The sequence below is a fragment of the Silurus aristotelis genome (assembly GCF_946808225.1).
Source record: "Silurus aristotelis genome assembly, chromosome: 27".
NCBI classification, from domain to species: Eukaryota; Metazoa; Chordata; class Actinopteri; order Siluriformes; family Siluridae; genus Silurus; species Silurus aristotelis.
In genome coordinates this window covers 11,431,650-11,451,383 of record NC_139600.1, presented here as the reverse complement: position 1 = coordinate 11,451,383, position 19,734 = coordinate 11,431,650, and the positions used below count along the sequence as shown (strand labels likewise).

The following is a 19,734-nucleotide window of genomic DNA, read 5'->3' as shown; positions in this document are numbered from 1 at the left end:
AGCTGATGGCTGAAATACAATGCTGGTTTTTTGTTTTTTTTGGACGTTTGGATTTTTTTTTTCCCTTCATCTCATAAAATCTAATAATCATGATACAAAAAATATGCTTAAATTAAACATTTATTGAACAACACAAATCACTAGTGAGCAGGTTTTGGCTCCGTGCCGACCAATAGCCTAAACTACAGCTGGTTGAAGATCGCTAAGAATACAGTTCCAGAAAGATGCTCACATTCTCTCTCCAAATGTTATTCTCATTCTCTCTCCAAATGTTATCCTCATTCTCTCTCCAAAAGCGTCATATTTAACAAATGAAATATATAAAACTAGATTAAGAAGGAATAAAGGGGGCACCAAGCTGACAGTTGACTAATCGGGAATGTCAGGTAGGTTTTAAGTGTCAGTCGAGTGTATTTTGTTCCCCACACTGTTGGCTCTAGTTTGACAGCTGTTTTTTGGACGATTCTACAGTGGAGCTTTTCGGGGAGAAAAATAACTCTAATTGGATATTGAGCTTAGCGATTGAGTACTCAAGAAAAAAAATACACTTATCATTCTTGTTCTTGTCTTTAAGACGTAGCAGATATGATTTTAAAAAAAGCGACACAAATCAGTTATTAATGATCGCGGCAGGTGGAAACGCTGCTTGCTTTATATATTCACAGTTATAGGGTTATAGGGTTCCGGTCTCCCTGTTTGGATGCCGAATACAGACAACTGCCACCTGCTGGTATGGGAGAGTTAAGTTCTCTCACGCAAGCGCAGAAAGTACATGCACGGTTTGCAGTGTTGCACCTGCCTAATATTCTGCCTACTTTGCAGCACAATCGGCCAATGCAGATTAATTAAAAAAATGCCAAAAATCTGAATTAAAATCTGAATAAAAATTGAAAAGTAGATTAAACATGTCACACACATCTTAGATTCAGTACCTAAGACTCATATTTACAGTGGCAACTTAAATCTCATAAGTTCAACTCATGGGGGAAGTGGTAGCTCACAGGTTAAGGCTCTGTGTTACTGATCGGAAGGTCAGGGGGCCAAGCCCCAGCACCACCATGCTACCTCTGTTGGGCCCTTGAGTGAGGTCCTTAACACTCTCTGTTTCAGGGGTGATGTTTTATGGCCCATGACCCTGGACTGTAACCCCAGTCCTAACAAGCTGGGAAATGGGAAAAAGGAATTTCACTGTGCTGTAATGTGAAAAGACCTAAAGACCTCTGAAGGTTGAAACCAAGACATTAGCAGCAGATCTCTCTGTGGATCGAATTTGTTTGTCCAGGATGTCAAACAAATGCTCAATTAGATTAAGACTTGGGAAATCTCAACACCTTGAACTCTATGTTAGGCTTCTCAAACCATGCCTGTAGAGTTTTTGCAATGGTGCATTATCTTGCTGAAAGAGACTATTGCCATTAGGGTATACCGTTGTAATGACTTCCTCCTGTAGGGCAACATAGTGCCATCTAAACTCAATCTCTTGATGCAAATGCACTTTCTTGGACTACTTTTGGGAGGCACCTGCCACTGCATACTTGAAACCCCCACTATGATCTACTATTTTGGAGATGCTCTGACCAAATCATCTAGCCATCATATCAACTTGGAGAACTGGCTGTTCTCTTGCTGCCTAATACAGTAAATCCCACCCTTTGACAAGTGCCACTGTGATTAGCTAATCAATCTTATTCACCTCACTTGTCAATGGTTTTAATCTTATGGCTGATTGTTGTAAATAATGTTGCTTTTACAAAGTCTTAAGGTGGAATACAGCTAGCTTTCGGTAGTTCATAAATCAAGCGCAAGAGTAGCTTTTCACATGCATATACTGGAATAAACACATCAATCACTTCAGGAAAATGATCTTTATATTACCTAATGAAAGCTGATGTAATACTGTGTGAACTGCTAAATTGTAGGATTTCGATTCATGTACTTGTCAGCAAATACACTTGGAAAAAAAACAACCTGATCATTTATGCAACAATCCAGTCAGTTAGCCATGTTGCTACAGTCTAGCATACAAATTCATATAGCTAAAGTTCTTCAGTTAATGTTCAAATGAAATAAACATGCTCACTCTGACTCGAACCAATAGTTATGGGTGATCTAGAGTTTATGCAGAATTGTGTTAAAAACATAAACAGCCAGCAAGTAACAGTTCAGCAAGAAGAAGCATCTTATTGGCCAAAGTGCTTTGAACTGATGGGCAGGCAATAGTAAGGTGGAACCAACACCTAGCCAATAGTGACGAGGTGGTTGTGATCACACCCAATATCAAAAGAGCATTATAAAGACTTGCTATCCAATGTCAAACAACGCTGCTGAGTCAACAGCTACCTCTCGGGGAGATCCTTTGTGTAGCACTATATCCTTAATGCTTCTGTTCATTAAAGCTCTAACCAGGCCCCTGTACCCTGTGATAAAGGTGTGTGAAAACCAGCTATTTTTGTATTCTAAATAGAATAGAGGATGAATGACTGAAGAGAAAATTTAAACCAAGCAAATGCAAAACCAGGGTTGTGCCAAGTCCTGAGTCCCGTCTCATGTCAGTTTCTTCTTTGAAAGATGTCAAATAGCTGTTCACGTACACCTAGACATCCTGGGGCTTACATCTGACAAGAAGCTACTACAGGATATGCACTTTTTGAACATGGTAACCTTAAAAAGTCAACAAAAAAATTGTGTTCTGCATTAGTACGTGTGTAAAAGTCACAGGTTTGGCATGCCATGAAACATGCATCAATTTCTTAGATGCGTGCCTTTACAACAGCACTGGATAGCATCCAATGGAAAGCAATTGATACTGTAGGTTCTTCACAAGAGAGTAAATTAATGCAAAGCCTTCAGCACAGGTGACAAGTAGCAGCTGTGTCAGGTTTACATAAAACACACCAGACAATTGCTAGACTTGACGGCTATCTATCAGCTTGCTATCACCCACATATTCCTTATGCCGACACCCCAGAATGCTCTGTCCATTCCATGAGAAATAGTCTGTCCTGATATTGTTGGGTGTGTCGCTATTTAGAAAATAGTCATGCTTGACTGAGTTGCTGTGATCCATTTGAAAAGCCTCCCATGGCTTGTTTTGGTGGGTCTGCTGATCTACAAGTCTTTTATATTGCTGAATGATTGTTCACTCCTGCATGCATAATTTGTGAAAAAATTACTTTTAGTATGACAGAAAATGCATTACATATTATTTTACACTGTCACTTATAGAATATTAATATCAGTGATGAGAAGTTTATTATAGTGACTTGGTGCTTTGAATCTCGGTCACCAATATGAACGAATCTTTTTTGGAGTCATTTAGTTCCTTTAATCACCTTTATAGCATCTATGGGAGTCACGTGATAAAATACCTAATCCTGTTTTCTGTATGTAACCTACTGAGATTTTACGATGCTTCGCTCAGGCACATCTAGTAGAAAATAAATAAACAAAATGAACAAATCATTCATGAACAACCCATCACTAATTAATATCCACTATTCAAATGATAATTTCAATTTTCCATATCTCTGTACTCCATACATTTGACAACACATTGTTCTTAACAAATACTGCAAGTCAAACTCAAGGTCATCAGCAGGCTGTTTTTAGTGATGCAACATGGTTCTCCCTCGGATAATGAAATAATTCACGACACCAAAGGTCAAAACAGCAGCTTGCTCAGACATTTTCAGACCTGATATCTGACGTCATATCTGCTGACCTCTCATGGTTTCCATAGTGACCCAAACTTTCCCAGGGCATGCACGTGAGAAACAATCAGCATAGAAATGCCAGCCCTGTAACAGTAAAAAAAAAAGATGCATAGATTTTCCTGAACAGTTTGGCTCCTCTCTAAACTGGCCCATGGGATGGGGTTCTTAAAAGAGTAAAGGTTTACAAGGAAATAAGGGTGAGAAACATTAATGCTTTCATTCATATTCTCATTAGCATACTGGGTCGACATCTTTTCTTCGATCACGATGTAAAAGATTGAAAGCAATGCAAAATAGAGCAAAGTAAATATGAGTAAAAATAAATACACATACATATTGTTCCATCAAAACAACAACAACAAAAAAATATATAAATCATTTAAAAGCCAGTTAAATTTGTCTGAATATTTAATAATGCCCATCATTGTATATGCACAATTTCTTGTCAGACATAAAAAAAAAAAAAAAAAATACACGGCCAATTTTCATAGCCTTGAATACAAAAAAATAAGGAATAAGATTGCAGCACTGGCACTTGTGGGTGTGATTCAAAATATTGTTGCTATTTTCATGACCAGGAAAATAGCAAAAAGAATGCAGGTGTTACCTTTTACACTGAGCACACTGCCTCGCCTCATATGGATCTATCCAGCACTGTAAACGATGTTTGCAGTGTTGCAGCTCTGATGTGTGGTCAGAAATATGCACTACTTGATTTAGGAATAATAGTGAGTGAAACTGATTAAGGATAAATATTAAAGCAAATTAATAGGAGACATGTTGCTGCAGGCAGCTGAGCGTGTGGTGACTCATCTATTATCGACCACGTTCACACGGTCTGTCCTCACAGCTCTAATGCTCAAATTATCACACTCACACCCACCCACACAAACACACCCACACAACAAAACCCACATGATCACAGACTCATAGATACACAACACCAGCTAATAAAACTGGACTTTCGGCTGCCTCGGTTCAGTCGGTTTTTCTCGCATGTATGCCACTCGTTTAGTTTAACTTGGCTTATGACTCTGGGAGTCAGTATAGTGACTCTGTATGGCATCCGACTCAGTAATGTGAAGAATTAGCATGGCGCTAACAGTCCATACAGTTCCACACACATTTCTCTTTTTCTTCTTATCGCTGTTATCATGAGGAACAGCAATGGCATTATTGGTATTATGATTTCGGTGAGAAATGATGTCGTCACTGCGGTGCCCCTCCTTTTTTCCATTGTTCCAGTTTCTGAAGTCCTGCCTCCCGCCCCAATGCATGCTGGGTACCCACTCGGTGTGCGGTCTCTGTTGCAGTGATGTCAATTTGTGCATATTTCGTGGCACCTTTTCCTGTAGAATAGAGTTACAAAAAAAATGTGATTGAAACCATGTGATTAATGAATACTTTTATCATAATATTTATATTAATCAAATTCAGGAAATGTGTTTGATTTAAATGTAAATTTGAAAATAGCTTCGACTTAGATGGACACAAAAGCAATTCCTATTTCGATGTGCATAATAAACAGATACACAAGCCATGCCTCTGTCACTGAGATTGGCACAGGCCACAACTTTACTGAGACTAACTGGCACACAGGTCATACCTCTTTCACTAAAACTGACAAGTACGTGGGCCACGCTTCTCTCACAAAAAAAAATAACATTTACAGAAGCTCTGAGTTATTCAATAGAACTGACCGGCACCTAAGTCGTGCCTCTTTCACCAAGACTGCCAGGTACAGTAGCCTTGCCTCTTTCACTAAGGCTAATAGGCACATGGGTCACACTCAACTAAAAAGCCTTGTTTCTTGCTAAATGACTACTAAGTCATCATCATCATCATAATAATAATAAAAGGAAGGAGACCTTTTCAATTTATTAATTTTTTTGGGAATATGAATTGAATTATGACTTTTTGTTTTTGTAACCCCTTTGGACTACTTCTAATTAGCACTCCTAATTAGTAATTCCAATTTTCTAGATCCTCCATACACTCTGTTCTTCCCCAGACAGGTCTATTAGTGAAGGAACTCTTAGTCCTGGTTATACAATGGCATAAAAATTTTTTCTTATCAGTGTTGCATTAAATTAACCTTTCTCACATGAGCTAATAATGATCCCTTAGTGTGACAGAGACGGGTAGGACAGCATTGTGCTTCACTCCTCTCTGCCAGTAGCCAAGGCAACAAATGTGAGGAATAAGATTACAGATAAATCGATTCCAGCAATGCTTTTGGGTGTAGAAGGAGAGCCCTTGAGAATATGGAGCACTTTTCAATCCTGGTTAAAACCCTACTCTCATGCTGTATTTAGTAGGCACTTCACATGTTATAAAGAGGAAAGACTTGCATGAGCCAGCTTTTTGGGTTATTGCATCACTAATGTGCACACTTCGACTTCTAAGCTCCTGAACCATTTGAATGAGACTGCACTAAAACTATAAGCAGGAGAGGTTCTTGGTCTGATGCAGAGAGTGATGATGGTATAAATCTACATTTTTTTGGACACAGCAAAATTACATTATTATTTTGCTATAGTAGGCAGTTAACATTAATGCTGCTTTTCTTTTCTTTTTTTTTTTTTTTTTTTTACCCAGATGTGAACTTTTACTGCCCTATTTCCTATAAATGCAGGTAGCTATTAGAGTTAATCATTTTCAGTTTGTCAGTGTAATAATGGAAAATGTATCATTTAGATGAATTCTTCTAATAAGATTGTGAGCCGTGAATAAACTTGAGGTAAATGTCACTTCCAAATAATAATATTTAAGCAACAGGTCATGTGACTGCTGTTTCTGTTCTGCAGAAGTCCCAGGCCAGGTAAATCATGCAGCCTAAATTATGTACAATCTGAAATTAAAAAACAATAAGAATAAAATCGTGCTGCATAAGAGCCCGAGGTTGTAGTTTTATTGTCTAGAACATACTTAATTGAACCACAAAGACCCCTGTAACAAATTCAGAATTTGTTTTTGAATTTTGAATGCATATTTCTTTTTCTTTGCAGGGTGTTGGGTGCAGTCTTTTGAGCCAGATATTTCAAAGATGGCCCTATATTATCTTATAACACACAAAGAAAATCAGCCATCTTTCCCATTTGTATATTTGTGTTAGCTATAACAATCCCCTACAGGTCAAACGTTGTGTGTTCTAACCTCGAATAGTGCCGCTGTGCTCCTGCAGCTCCAGCTCCATATAGTGCATTTGCTTTTTGGACACTGGGCTGATGGGAATATTTACATATGTCACTCCTCCTTTCGGTCTTTCACTCACCCCTGAGCCATCTGGAAAGAGTTTAAATTCTTTTAAAGGACCCTTCAGCTTCATAGTATGTTAATAATATATTATACTGCAATCACACATCTGGCCTGCATTTACTTGGTAATATGCAACTTACTTTGATATATTTGGATTTTTTTCTATTACAGATCACTTTTTAACTGGAAATTGACAAATTGACCCTTTTTAGCCTTCAGGTTTTATACTTCCTGAAGCGAGAATACTGAGTGGTCATTGTAATAAGAGATGATAGTCTATCAGCAGAGAAATCATTAAAATATGAAAGACAAAATCATCTTGATGCATCGGCTAAGGCAGGTGCCCTCAACCATACAGAGTTAAAGTGTGATGTGGCTGATCACTTCCACCTCACACACAGATTGTAACTGACTGCCATTCATGACTATTGTGCACCACAAGACAGATATTGATTGTTTTCCAGTGACGTGATAATAATAGAGATCGACTGCGTATAGGTTTTTATAGTTGTTATTTAATTACTGTTTCAAACCTTAATGACCGAATGGTTTCTATTCATGTTTTTGTTTCTCGATTTCGTAATTACCTAATTTAAATGTTAATCAAAAAACATGAATGAATAAATATATTAATGAATAAACAAACAAACAAATACAAAGTGTACTTTACTTATACTTGATTTTATTATCTAAGAAAAAATACACACTATATTAGTTATTTTATCAATAACAGAGACTCATTTTATTCTTCGAATCTTTCAATTTATTTACAAAATAATAATAATAATATGTTTTACTGAGTTTTGGGTTTTCATCATCTGTAAGCCATAATTATCAACATTAAAATAAATATCAGTGTTATCACATATCATATATGAGTTTCACATTTTGAATTGAATGACTAAAATAAATAAACATTTCTAATATAATCTAATTTATTAAGATGCACCTGTATTTGACACCCCTGATCTAACATTTTTAAGATTTAAATGTTAATATAAACTAAACAATAAAAAAATTGAACACTTGACATGAAGGCAAGACATTTTTTTTCTTCTCTTTCTCTCTGCATAAATATTTCTTTCTTTGTATGGTGGCTCAGTTGGCATGTGGGCGCCGACTACTGACACAATTGGGAGGTAGGCAGATCTCTTTATGACCGTTTTTAGGTCCTTATAATGTTATTGCACCACAAACATATACTGTATGTCTATATTGATCATCCTGTAAAATATTATGACTGGCAGTCACTCACCTCCCCACACAGAGGAATTGATCTTAGTAAGTGCTTTTTGGAAGTTTGAGACAGGACATTTAAATGGCAAAATAGCTCTCTAAACCTCACAGAATGGAATTGTATGTTTCACATATTACCCTTTAGCTTCTGCCCCTGCTTGCGCTCTCTCTCTCTCTCACACACACACACACACACACACACACACACACACACACACACACACACACACACACACACACACACACACACACACACTAAAGGAATCCAATCTTTCTGTCCAGAATAAAAGGATCCATCTTTTTAATTATTTCTGTATTGTCCTGCAGATATAGTTTGTCTCGCGAAGACTTTTCAGGAAACAACAGACAAACAATGGCGTAAGAAGGGAGGGGTTAAATCATGCTGTGAGAAAGGTGGCTAAAGCTCAGGATGAACATTGGACTCATACTAAGTGTTATTAACACCATGAGCGAAGTAGTAACATTTGTACCCATCCACATTTCCATTCTTCTTTTGGTTAAATAGAAAACAAACCACAGGTGGTAGAAAGAACGTAGCATTTTCCTGAGACATGTATGTATAAATACTTTTAGCTTTAAGTCATTCCATTTTAAAAGGTAATAGATAGTGGAGCCAAAGTAGAAGATGAGAGAGAAATAGCTGGCATGCTGGTGTAAACAAATAAGGACTGTCGGCTGAAGTACGTTTATGACTAATGGCAATATGCAATGAATCATTTCAAACAGGGTCACTTATAGAGCAATTTGGAACTGAAAGCAAAGGGAAACAGAGTAAAGCCTTCAAGAAAATGGGTCTGAGGGGTCAATCACTAAAAGATTCCAGCCAGAGACCAAATCAAAGTCTAATAAAACCCTCAAGCAAAAATACAGTCTGGTTTATGATGCAACTGTTTTCATCTCATCTCAGTTAAACAGACAGAATCAACAACTGACCTGTTAAACGATAGCTCTTTACAGAAACACTTAAAAAAAAATTTGCCTTAAATATGGTGTCTATGAAATGCACTGAGGTAAAAAGTGAAATACTTATTTTTCTCATATTAAAAACAATATATCTGCACTGATAAAGTCAGCATGACGAGTGGGAGAGGGAATATAAATCTGGGTCAAGCAACAATAAGGATTCACCGTCCAGTGTCCCTTTTACAGAAATAAAAAAATAATAAATAAATAAATAAAAACACAAACTTTGGATTTTGCTGCTTTACATAAGATATATATCAAAATAATTATTCTGGCAGCGAAGGGACCTTTATTTCTAAATGAATAATATTTATTATAAATAAAAAATAGCAACAATAGGGAATACAAAGATACAGTGACAATGATTGTTAGCAAGACATTGATGATGTAGATCTCCGGTGTTCAACAGATCAACTATCTTTCATTCAAGCTGATTGTTTGTAGTGACTCAGGGTTACTGAGCAGTAACTGAATTCTCAGAGTTTCAAATCTTAAAGCTGAACATGCCATTTGCTGTAATTATTATTATTTTTTTTTAGATAAATGTTATTTGGCAAAAAAACTCAGGTTTGAATGAAAAGCTTTCCTCCCAAAAAAGCGAAAAAGCCCTCCCCTGCAGCATGTGTTAGCTTGCTAGTTAAGATGAGGCAAGGTTCGATTGAAAGCTGTTAGCCATATCCTCACGATTAGGCTTGTCACAAAGTGCACAGATTTTGGCATTTAAATGTTCAAAATCCTAATAGGGAAATGTGCCTCAGGAGCCATACCAGACATTAATTCGACCCAATTCCCCTGAATATTGTAGTCTTTAAAAGACGTCTACATTTTACATCTCCCTTTTGGTATTAAATTGATCCTTCGCCAAGTGGGCAGAGAAACACTGCACCAGTGCTAAATAAATAATTTAATGATTACAAAAAACACAGTTCTTTCCTTTGGCTAAGTTTGCAAATTAGCACCTCATATTAAAAAAAACAAAACATTTCCTGATGTTGAGTTGATGCAGGTTTCTCCTTACTCAAATCAAGAAAGTTGGCAGTAGAATCAGACTAAGACCTCCTTGTTCTTGCACTAGTTGCTTTGGTAAAAGGCACTATGGTTTAAGTCAAACTATCCAAGTGATGCAAATGAACCAAAAATCTTACTGTACTCTACACAGTTGTGAAACAGTGCACCTCAAACAAAATGTATGCATTAGATAAACAGGTGTACTGACAAAACAGCATTGTTTTTCAGTGCAAGAAGAAACCTGTGGGTGCTCACCTTCAGGATCGTCAGTGCTCCTCCACTGCCCAGAGCTACCCATCAGCTCATATCTGCCCTTCTCATCTGACTAAAAAGAAAGACACAAATGTCACCAGATGGAAAATATCGTCCGATAATGTATTTAAGACATTTAAAATTATATAGAAGCAAGAAGGCTGTAACAATGAGGAATGTAAAAATATACCAGATAGAAAATAGTATGACCAAATCGCTAAATTGTAATTCTGATCAAATAAGACGTCCACGGAAACCCATTTGTAATATATAAATCGTTCTTATGTATATAGTCTATACGAGAGATTTATTTTGGTGTAGTCAGAAATGCTGTGTTCATTAAGCTTTTTTTTTTTTAGAAAGAGAGAAAAAAGAAATGGGGAAAAAAAAATGTGCCAGTATGAGAGGCTTTTTTCTTTATGATTGTCTTGTAGGAGGGTGTGAAATTTCTTTGTCCAATCTCTTACACAACACACTCTGTTCAGTACACTGAGCTTATCACAAGTTCTAACTAGCTTACACACTTAAGATATGACAAATATAATTTTTATTCCCTTGCTCTCTCTCTCTCTCTCTCTCTCTCTCTCTCTCTCTCTCTCTCTCTCTCTCTCTCTCTCTCTCTCTCTCTCTCTCTATCTCTATCTCTATATCACAGCCTGTCTAATGCAGTGCCAGACCCTTTAAATCATTCAGTGCTGAACCTCTGAGCTCCTGTCTGTGGTTTGGCCCTCCATGATCTCATAGGTGGGATCCATTCTCCCTCTCTCTGCATCACTTCTCTGCTTTTTATCTGTACAGGAAAAAAAAAAATCTAATTTGTTGGACAATCTTGATATTATGCATGCACATGAACATGAGCCAGTGAATACTATCTGGGAATCACTATAACCTGAGCAGCATCTGGAATTATCAATATGACTTAAAATCAAAATCATATATAATTTTTAGTCCTATGGATTATGAGATCAGTTGTGGCCAACATGTAGTGATTATCAGGCTCATGTATTTTGTGGTGATGTTGATCAATCCATACACACTAAATGAACAAAAGTATTGGGACGCTTGACTTTGGAGCCACACAATTGTATAGGATGCCTAAGATTTTTTGTTCACTCGAACCTTTGAACCCAAACCTGTTCCAGCATGGCAATGCCCCTGTGCACAAAGTAAGCTCCTTAAATATATGATTTACATGCTTTGGAGAGGAAGATCTTAAGTGGCCTGCAACAGATTCCTGATCTCAACCCTACTAAACACCTTTGAGATGAATTGAAACGCTGGCTGCACCCCAGGCCTCTTCACCTCACCTACATCAGTACCTGACTTTACTAACCTTGTGGCTGATGAACACAAATCTCCACAAGCACGCTTCAAAATCTAGTACAACATCTTCCCAGAAGAGTGGAGGTTATTATAACAGCAAATTGGGACTAAATGTGGAATGCGATGCTTAATATAGTTTATCTTATAAATGCATGTTTAAAATGATCTTTTTGTCTATGTCTTATCTATCTTAAACTCTATGAACTTACTCTTGCCTCAAGAATTCAAGTTGAGATCTATGCTAAAGTCAGCTAAGCCTTCTGTCTAAATGTAGTAGGACCATATGTCTAGCAGTCTGTGACCCAAACCCCATTACTCAAACCTGAGCTTACCACACTTTAAAATAATAATAAAAAAATAAAAACCACAGTTTTAAAGTTTGTCAGAAGCCAGAGATTCCCTCTAACCAGGAAGTACAAGAAAAGGATCAATGAAAGAGAGTAGGGTGGGGTGGTGAGAGGGTGGAAGCAGCAGGCATAAAAGAAGGAAAACAAGACGAGAAAGGAAGAGGGCACGTGCCCAGCAAGAGGAAAAGGTGTTTTATTACTTTGTCAGGGAGAAATAACACAAAAGAGAAGAAAAATTTTCAGGAAAGACCTTCAAAAGCAATACAAATAAGGAGTGAGTGCTTTTTTATTGTCTTTGGTTAGATTAGAAGAGTGCCCACTTTGGGTTTAGCTGAGGTTCTTGGTTGATCCCTTACCTCCCATTTCTGTTTCTTCATTACTGAGCTGTAAGGGTGATTGAGAAGTGAGTGTAGGGAGATGAGCAGGTTCTTCCACAGAAGGGCTCTCTGAGCTTAATTCCGAGGAACCAGCACTCGGGTCCTGGAGAAAAGAAAAGTAATCCCCCCCGCCAGTGCTCTTCCATCCAGACTGGTGAATCAAGCTACTAATTACCGAAGGAACATTCCTGGGAAGCATGCAACCATCCTGACCTTTTCTACATTGTAGGCAGTTCTCATATATTGTTGAGCGTGAACTATGGTACGAAGGAGTGCTGAAGGAATCTTGGGAAGATGCAAGACACTGAGGTGATGCTAATGCTGAGGCCATTGGGATATATGATCCAAATTGAGCTGATACCAGGCCATTTTTCCCTGAAGAACAACAAAGCCCTACTGGATCATCCAGGCTTGGTATAATTGACACTGTCTTTGTCCTTCCTGGAGAATAATGTCCTAACAGATTAGACAGAATGTCTATATAGTTCTTAGAGCTTCCTTTTTTCAGCTTGTTGTTGGTCCCTGAACTTCCGGATGACTGGTTGTGTGTTGAGAAATGTATTTGTTGATTCCACTCCAGATTGGGGCCATGAGCTGTTGCTTCAATGACGGTGGTTGATTTTCCACCTGCTGAAGTAACATCTGATGTTCTGAGAACGGGACTTTTAAAGGGTTTTTACTTACCTGCTGTCTTACATGTACTACAAAGCAAACTACTTAAAATCATTGTTCTGCAAATTAATTCCTGATATATATATATATATATATATATATATATATATATATATATATATATATATATATATATATATATATATATATATATACACACAGTGGGTACGGAAAGTATTCAGACCCCCTTAAATTTTTCACTCTTTGTTATATTGCAGCCATTTGCTAAAATCATTTAAGTTCATTCTTCTTCCTCATGAATGTACACACAGCTCCCCATATTGACAGAAAAACACAGAATTGTTGACATTGTTGCAGATTTATTAAAAAAGAAAAACTGAAATATCACATGGTCCTAAGTATTCAGACCCTTTGCTGTGACACTCATATATTTAACTCAGGTGCTTTCCATTTCTTCTGATCATCCTTGAGATGGTTCCACACCTTCATTTGAGTCCAGCTGTGTTTGAATATACTGATTGGACTTGATTAGGAAAGCCACACACCTGTCTATATAAGACCTTCCAGATCACAATGCATGTCAGAGCCTGAAGAGCTCAGAAACAGAATTGTGGCAAGGCACAGATCTGGCCAAGGTTACAAAAAGATTTCTGCTGCACTTAAGGTTCCTAAGATCACAGTGGCCTCCATAATCCTCAAATGGAAGACGTTTGGGACGACCAGAACCCCCTTCCTAGAGCTGGCCGTCTGGCCAAACTTAGCTATCGGGGGAGAAGAGCCTTGGTGAGAGAGGTAAAGAAGAACCCAAAGATCACTGTGGCTGAGCTCCAGAGATGCAGTCAGGAGATGGGAGAAAGTTGTAGAAAGTCAACCATCACTGCAGCCCTCCACCAGTCGGGGCTTTATGGCAGAGTGGCCCGACGGAAGCCTCTCCTCAGTGTAAGACACATGAAAGCCCGCATGGAGTTTGCTAAAAAACACCTAAAGGACTCCAAGATGGTGAGAAATAAGATTCTCTGGTCTGATGAGACCAAAATAGAACTTTTTGGCCTTAATTCTAAGCGGTATGTGTGGAGAAAACCAGGCACTGCTCATCACCTGTCCAATACAGTCCCAACAGTAAAGCATGGTGGTGGAAGCATCATGCTGTGGGGGTGTTTTTCAGCTGCAGGGACAGGACGACTGGTTGCAATCAAGGGAAAGATGAATGCGGCCAAGTACAGGGATATCCTGGACAAAAACCTTCTCCAGAGTGCTCTGGACCTCAGACTGGGCCGAAGGTTTACCTTCCAACAAGACAATGACCCTAAGCACACAGCTAAAATAACGAAGGAGTGGCTTCACAACAACTCCGTGACTGTTCTTGAATGGCCCAGCCAGAGCCCTGACTTAAACCCAATTAAGCATCTCTGGAGAGACCCAAAAATGGCTGTCCACCAACGTCTACCATCCAACCTGACAGACCTGGAGAGGATCTGCAAGGAGGAATGGCAGAGGATCCCCAAATCCAGGTGTGAAAGACTTGTTGCATCTTTCCCAAAAAGACTCCTGGCTGTATTAGATCAAATGGGGGCTTCTACTAAATACTGAGCAAAGGGTCTGAATACTTAGGACCATGTGATATTTCAGTTTTTCTTTTTTAATAAATCTGCAACAATGTCAACAATTCTGTGTTTTTCTGTCAGTATGGGGTGCTATGTGTACATTCATGAGGAAGAAGAATGAACCTAAATGATTTTAGCAAATGGCTGCAATATAACAAAGAGTGAAAAATTTAAGGGGGTCTGAATACTTTCCGTACCCACTGTATATCTATATCAATTATACAACTGATTATGCAAATAGTTATGCCTCCAATGTTCCAGATTTATCCGAGATGGCATTTTCGATCAATTTATAAACAAACATGATTTTATCCTTGAAAATAAAAAATACAGACAAAAACTGTATTTTTATCTTCTGCTAAATGTATTAAAAATGTCATGAGAAATGTTTAATATTGAATGCAATGAGATTAAATGTAATAAAAATGTAACCCTTTACATTTCGGATGTACTTAATATTTAAAAAAAGAGATAAGATGACAAAATGTCTTAAAACAGTGAGGGGTATGTAACTGGACCCACTTCTCTACTAATTAATCAGTGTTCACCTAATATTTGACAACCTAATGTATAGTTATCCCATTGGAGGACTGATTCTCTCAATGCTATGTCTGCAAATGATTTACCTATTCCAGGTCTCCCAAATAAAACGTCCAATGCAAGATAGATATACCTAATAAACTAACTAATTAAACATCCAAGCACGAAATTGTGAGGCATAATGTTCATTTCATAGGAATTGGAAAGGGTTACCTCAAAAGATTAGTGAAACACAGCATCATTTATTTGCATTGTCAGGTGTTGGCGTATAGTATCAGTTATCAGAGTTCTCAGTGAAATGGATAGCAGGTGCCTTGATTGTGATTGATTCTACAATGTGCTTTTAAATGTAGACTACCTATTAAACAAAAGTACAGAATTGTACTGTGCTGAATAGTCCTTAATGTGCTTGAGCACAACCTAATTAAATTACACAAGCTTTAGAGTGCAGCTGTTCATAGCTGTGTAGCATGCTTAATGTCCTACCTGGCACTCCGGGCTGCAGTGAAGCTCCTGCCTGAGGTAAGGGTGCTCTCTGTTCAAGAACAATAATCATCAAATTCGTCAACAGGAAACACGAGAGATTTATATACAAAAACACATTTTATATAACAATTTTGCTTGTAAAACTACATCTTCCTTCTGGTTTTCATTGTAAGTGAGCCCTTACCTAATGTGTTTTCTGTCTTCTCAATACGAGGTCAAATGCCTGGGCAGCATTTAGGTAAATAAAGATTAGATGAATTTTGTAGTATACCTTTAAAATCTTTAATTCTCGTCATAGAGGTCAAATCTGGCCTTTTATATATATATATATATAAAAGAATATATATATATATATGAATTTTATTATCATTTTGTTGGACTGCATTGTGAAGGCATTTGATGGAAATATGCAGTGTGGGAAGTGAGTGGTGAAGCTATTTGCAGAAATTTGCTTGTAAGTCATTGAGCATTTTTTTAACCTATTGATAAAAGCTGCATTATTTACTTTGCCCATACACACACACACACACACACACACACACACACACACACACACACACACACACACACACACACACACACACACACACACACACACACACACACACACACTGAGAGTCTGAGAGCCTCATGTGCTTGACACTAGCCAAGACCGCTAAAGAACTATTAGGTAAATGAAATGCTGTAAATGTTTTGCCATTTAATAAACTGTATTTTTTTAAACCGACTATTAAAATGTTTTTCTAGTTATCACGATATTCCGTTTTAATATCAAAATGAAAGTGAGGGACACAAATGAAGACACAAAGCACACAGCAAACTGTGTCGAGTGAATGTTCTTTAAAAGAGAGGGAGAGAGAGAGTAAAGTAGAAGAGGATAAATGAGTGTTTGGTGCTATAATTGCTATACCACTCATTTCTCTTTAGACTAGAACTGTCAGAATTTGTTCAAAGATTCCTATATCTCCTGCTTCAAATGTGCTTATGATGTACCTTCAACTGTATCCTCTAGCAGCTCATGTGTCTGAGTGATATTAAATCATTTTTCAATCTAGTGGTGTCTTTTACATCTGTGAGACTGGAATCCACCGACATCATAGTCTCCTATTTCTCTAGAAAATTTTACTGAAAAAGTGCTCAAGAAAGAGCATATTTGCCTACGTTTGAAATGTTACCAGCCTACTGTATATCTGTAGTCAGGTTTTCAAAGTAGCCATCTTGATGTTATCTTACAGGATGGACATATAACACAAATCGCTGAGGATTAGCTTGGCATACAATGCAGATCCAGTGGATGAAATCTCAAAAGTGTATCCAGGTCCTAATGTCCTGTCCTTGCATAACAGAATTGCTGAAGTGCCACTGAATAAGCCTCTCTACATGCAACAGGACACCAGTATCTGCTCCACCCTGAGCTGCTCATAATGCTCCATCACTTACATTTTGTAGTTTGTTTTGAATGAAATATATAATTAATTGGGATCTACCAAGTTATAATTAAGCAAACAGAGCTATTTAATCAATGTAAATAAATTTTTTTAGTTTTCACTTAAATCTGGTCAGGGTCACAGATGATCCGAAGCCTATCCTGGAAATACTGGGCGCAATTCAATATACACTGCTCACCGGATCAGTTTTGCATAACTGATCCACAATGTACAGCATGTACTGTAGAGGTGAGAAAGGAACCACATAGTTCAGAGGAAATATGATCTGGTTTGGAAGTTTCTTCTAAGGCCATTTTTTGCTCAAATTTTTTGCTCAAATGTTTTTGATCAAAGTTTGATACATTTATGTGAACATAAAAAATAGCAGCGATCTTTGATCTTCTTTGAAACAGTGGTGCGATTCTCACACACGGCCTGTTTTTACCCCCCCAGTTACGAAGATTATCTGAAGAAAGAGATTTGCAGTACCAGTCAGCTGAGGTACTTTTCTTCTAAATTCTCAAGTATGACGAACCTCAAGTTTACAGATGAAGCCAATTTTATTGCTTTTTTTCTGCTTTTATTGTTTTATTCACCAATTCAGCAAGAATTTTTAGTGTAGACTATTCAATAGATCCTGAATACATTGAAAATACAAATTTTAGGGTGCAAAATAATTAAACCGACTGTGATTATTTGGATCCTGAAATTACCTGGCTAGACAGTAATTTGTACAAATTTACACAAAAAACAGCAGCTTTCTAAAGTAAATATTTTTAATTAGGATCTAAATGACTTATGTTGTGTTTTAATATTAAAAAATACTGGCTCACATTACTTTAAACCACTAATTGCTAAGACAATTTACTTTGAGTCCTGTTTGTGTCATGGTTGTGTACCTTTAAGCCACCACAGATAGGGCAGGTGGTAAAGAGCATTCTGGAGGAAATCAGATGGGGACAGCAAATCAGGCAGTCAGTGTGTGTGTCTAGGCTGGATGAACCCTGAGCCCCCAAATCTTTGGGAGATTCAGGAACAGAGCATGCAGCAGCTGAGGCTTCGGTCTGCACTTTAACGGTTTTCTCAGTCTGTTCGCTTGATGCAGCTTCTTTCTGCTCTTTGGCCTCTTCAAGAAGACTACGCGGTGTGTCATACAGGTAGCGTAGTGATGATGGAACTTGGTACTCATGAGTGTGGCTGACTGGACAGGTACACCGATGCTTTTCAGGACTAGAGAATGGCGGTAGGCTGAGCAGAGTGCTGTACTCCTCTCTGGGGCTCCCTGGGTCTAGGCTGCCTGTGTAGGAAGAAAAGCTCCCAGAATAGGATGAGTGGCTTCCTGTGGCAATGCCGCTGTCTGAGGAGCTCTGTCGTCCGATTTCCTGAAGCCTACGTGGAAGATTGGGTTTTGATGCCAGTCTGGGCACAATAGCTGGATTAATGGGTAGTTTCTCCTCTCCATGAGAGGCGGCTCTAGTGGACTCAGGTGATGTAGTGGCACCCGGTTCCACACACAGAGTGAGGCGGCTGCCAATACTGGAATCTGAGTGGCTGGTTTCAGAGTCAGAGGACCCAGAAATGCTGTGGTCATCTCCAGCTACTGAAGAACTGAAACTGGAGGTGGATGCTACCACAAAAGCACGGAAAAAGAGAATAAGATTGAATAATGAATAACCGTAACACAAGTCTCTTTTCCTGATTTCAAAATGGGGAAAAAAATAGCACCTGTGTTATGAGAAAGCAGACTGATTCTCTTCTCTAACTCTTCAGCTTCTTGGTTCAGTCGCTCTTCTGCTGATGCTGCACTGGCACTGGGCTCTGAGAAGCACGCAGATGGGAAAATTCAACAGGGATCTCAAGCCGTGTATATTTGGATACACTAAGCTGAGCTTGTGATACTGTAAACATCTGCAGTTTTAGAAGTTAACAAACAAAGAAAATACTTGATGATTAACCTCTGAGCAGTTAATTTTGCTGCAACAAAAGGCAAACTATTATAGAACTGCTGCAGTGCTTAACATAAACCAACACTGTTAGAAGTAAAAAAAAAAAAACTTGAAGCATGAAACCATTTGTTTGAACCCAGACTTTTTTTTAAGTGATAAAAATATTGGAATCGTAAAATATTGAATATTGAACATTTAACAGCTCTGTATGTCTGCATGCTCAGACGTATGCTGCTTACCATGATCTTTGTCACATATTCAGATTATTAAAAAAACAGCATGCAATCGATGACACTAAGATACCACAAAAAAAAAAAAACCAGGCTTTATTTTCATAGTTTTGCAGATTACTGTTGATATATAGTATGCACTGTTAATGCAGCATAAATTCAATAAAAAATATGCAATACAAAATTCACATTGTTATCTGTTATACACTTTTCTACATTTCTGTATTGAGAAATAGTGTATCGATGGGGTTTAAATATGAAATGCTGCCCTCTTGCAGTGTATTTTTGTATTGCAGGGCCAGTAAAAAATAAATGTAGAGGGAGGGGTGGTGAGGCAAACGCCTCAGAGTTTGTCTAGCATTTAACTACT

General features: G+C 37.9%; 1 protein-coding gene across 4 annotated transcripts in view; it reads right to left on the bottom strand.

Annotated features, from left to right (window-relative positions):
* Positions 1 to 4,103: 4,103 nt before the first annotated feature.
* dok7a (docking protein 7a) overlaps positions 4,104 to 19,734 on the bottom strand; it is a 28,938-nt gene continuing 13,307 nt past the window's right edge. The window contains exons 6-13 of one of the 4 annotated variants that reach the window (XM_083532820.1): positions 18,914 to 19,006; positions 18,088 to 18,815; positions 15,762 to 15,810; positions 12,478 to 13,128; positions 11,153 to 11,241; positions 10,455 to 10,524; positions 6,870 to 6,998; positions 4,104 to 5,062 (exon numbers count right to left, since the gene is read on the bottom strand). In XM_083532820.1, coding sequence (XP_083388946.1) covers positions 4,923 to 5,062; positions 6,870 to 6,998; positions 10,455 to 10,524; positions 11,153 to 11,241; positions 12,478 to 13,128; positions 15,762 to 15,810; positions 18,088 to 18,815; positions 18,914 to 19,006 — 1,949 coding nt within the window. In that variant the 3' untranslated portion in view covers positions 4,104 to 4,922. The remainder of the gene's footprint in view (positions 5,063 to 6,869; positions 6,999 to 10,454; positions 10,525 to 11,152; positions 11,242 to 12,477; positions 13,129 to 15,761; positions 15,811 to 18,087; positions 18,816 to 18,913; positions 19,007 to 19,734) is intronic. The other 3 variants (XM_083532821.1, XM_083532822.1, XM_083532823.1) reach the window with 3 other exon arrangements.